General features: G+C 38.6%; 1 protein-coding gene across 1 annotated transcript; it reads left to right on the top strand.

Annotated features, from left to right (window-relative positions):
- Positions 1 to 340: 340 nt before the first annotated feature.
- Positions 341 to 1,838, top strand: LOC138044568 (adenosine receptor A3-like). The gene has a single exon (XM_068891047.1). The coding sequence runs from the start codon at positions 403 to 405 to the stop codon at positions 1,405 to 1,407; it is 1,005 nt and encodes a 334-aa protein (XP_068747148.1). The 5' UTR covers positions 341 to 402; the 3' UTR covers positions 1,408 to 1,838.
- The last annotated feature ends 404 nt before the right edge of the window (positions 1,839 to 2,242 follow it).

Below are 2,242 nucleotides of genomic sequence, written 5' to 3'. Positions count from 1 at the left end.
CCAGGCGTTCGTAAACGCCTTGATGAGATGCTAAACAACCAACGAGCTAAGAAAAAAACAATGACAGTTCGCTTTAATGGGAAGGAAAGTTCCAAAGGAAGACTTGTTGGGTCAAGCCTTGATTTTCGTCGCAGATTTCCTTATTTGTCGACCATTTAAAAGAATAGATTTATATGTCGCATCATTTCTACGTAACCTTACACTGAAATAGAACATAACGTTATCATCATGACCTCGGTGTGCAGTACTTAGCCAATGAGCACTAACATTAATTAAGATTAATTAAGATAAAGGTTAATGCCTACAAATTTGATTGACAAGTCTGAAATAAAATAGAGATTTTCGTTCGAAAGTATCATTCAGCCGTATGTCTGCAGGTTTAAACACTTCACATAAAGGAGAATGGCCAACTATTCAAAAGATGAAAATCAGGAAACAATGACAGATTTTCTTTGTTCACCAGAGCTCACAGCAGGAATTCACGGTGAACTTCGATGGGCTGCAGCTCTTAACATTTTCATGTCTATTACTGCATTTATTGGAAATGCCATTGTTGTAGCCGCTCTGAACAAGGTGTCCTCGCTTCACCCACCGTCAAAACTGTTGTTTCGTACCTTGGCCGCAACAGATCTGTGTGTTGGTATCATTTCTCAGCCTCTTACTGCCGTTGCATTGATGCCAGAAGTTAAACAATATGTTCACGTCTGTCGATACACCAGCATCGTACGTTTTTCGATATCTTATGTTTTGTGCATTGTATCCTTGCTCACATCGACTGCAATAAACGTGGACAGACTTTGCGCTTTGTCTTTAAAGATCAGGTATAGACAAATCATGACCCTAAAGCGGACATATGTCATTGTTGCGATCTTTTGGGTTATATCTATTGTATTTGCAGTTTTGTCCCTGTTTATCAATTCGATAAGAGATATGTATTCGTCAGTTGTGCTAGTATCCTGTGTTGCAATATCAGCTTTCTCTTACGGAAAAATCTTTCTTGTGTTGCGCCAAAATAAAGATAAGCTCGGCCCCCGTGCTTTATGGCAAAGACAAGCGAACCAAGCAGTTCAACTAAACGCAACACTTTACAGAAAGACAGTTTACACTATTTTATGGGTGCAGATGGCTTTGATTATTTGCTACTTGCCGTATACGATAATCACACTTCTCCTCCGTTTTCGAACCGGCCGCCCTAGTGTGTGGCTTCTTGTTGCGTGGAGATATGCGGGAACTTTGCTTTACTTTAATTCCTCCTTAAACCCGGTTCTTTACTGCTGGAAGATGAGAGCAGTGAAAAACGCAATGAAGGAGACAGTTCAACAAATCTGCTGCTTGTGCGGTTGCACTCGAGAGAAAATGAAATGCGTGGAAGTTATTTTTGGAGCTTGTCATAAAGCTGAATCATGAAACTGATTTTACTTCTTTGTCTGAATAATTGCTCAATAACTGCGAGGAAGAAGCAAAAAAGGAAACAATAACTTGAGTGAAATAGAAAATTTGACGTTTCGCCTATGCTGGTTTGCTGATCGATAGCCTTCATGAGAATGATGATGATAATCGAAGGCTTCACCAGCACAGCGGAAACACGGTCAATTTTCAATTTCAATTTCGCACGTTTTAGCCGTAAAAAGTTAGTGTTGTTTTGTTTTTGTTTTAAATATGACTACACACGAAAGCCTCAAGGATAATAAGCAAGAAATTAGTTGAAATACAATAAATCTATTGCATTTCAAGGAGGAATTTAACTTCGCTTTCAACGTCGAACCTCAGGACAAACGTTGATCTACTTTACCAGTTCTTAGGAGGATGAATGAAAACATGAATAAATAATCGAAAACTTGCCTTCTGTCAAAAGATCTGTAAATAATATTAGGTAATAAAATTGATTGCATGAAATAATCAAACAGAACGAGATTGATATCGCGTGATGTCTCGTCCTTTGTCACACAACCACGAACAAAATGTGTCCCTAGATCTTGGGGAATTGATATCTTTTGAAAGACCAGAATAACCGGGCGGGATTTTGTCATTTCGCCCGCAAATCCGGTGTAAACTATGTGTGTTGAATCACGGCGCGCCTATCGATTGCTTCTTTGAAATTTTCACACATAGTGTATAAAGAGCAACAGCAATTTTATCAGAACTTAGTGTATCTAATAGATATTAAAAAACAGTCATAAGAAAATACGCGCGCTTATTGGTTAAAAATCGTGTTTCAATAGATGCGGTTACACTCACCATG

Source organism: Montipora capricornis, chromosome 4, assembly GCF_036669925.1.
Source record: "Montipora capricornis isolate CH-2021 chromosome 4, ASM3666992v2, whole genome shotgun sequence".
NCBI lineage: Eukaryota > Metazoa > Cnidaria > Anthozoa > Scleractinia > Acroporidae > Montipora > Montipora capricornis.
This window is presented reverse-complemented; position numbering and strand designations above follow the sequence as displayed.

Coding starts and splice junctions, on each gene's coding strand:
- LOC138044568 (XM_068891047.1), top strand. CDS start 403: ATGGCCAACTATTCAAAAGATGAAAATCAGGAAACAATGACAGATTTT.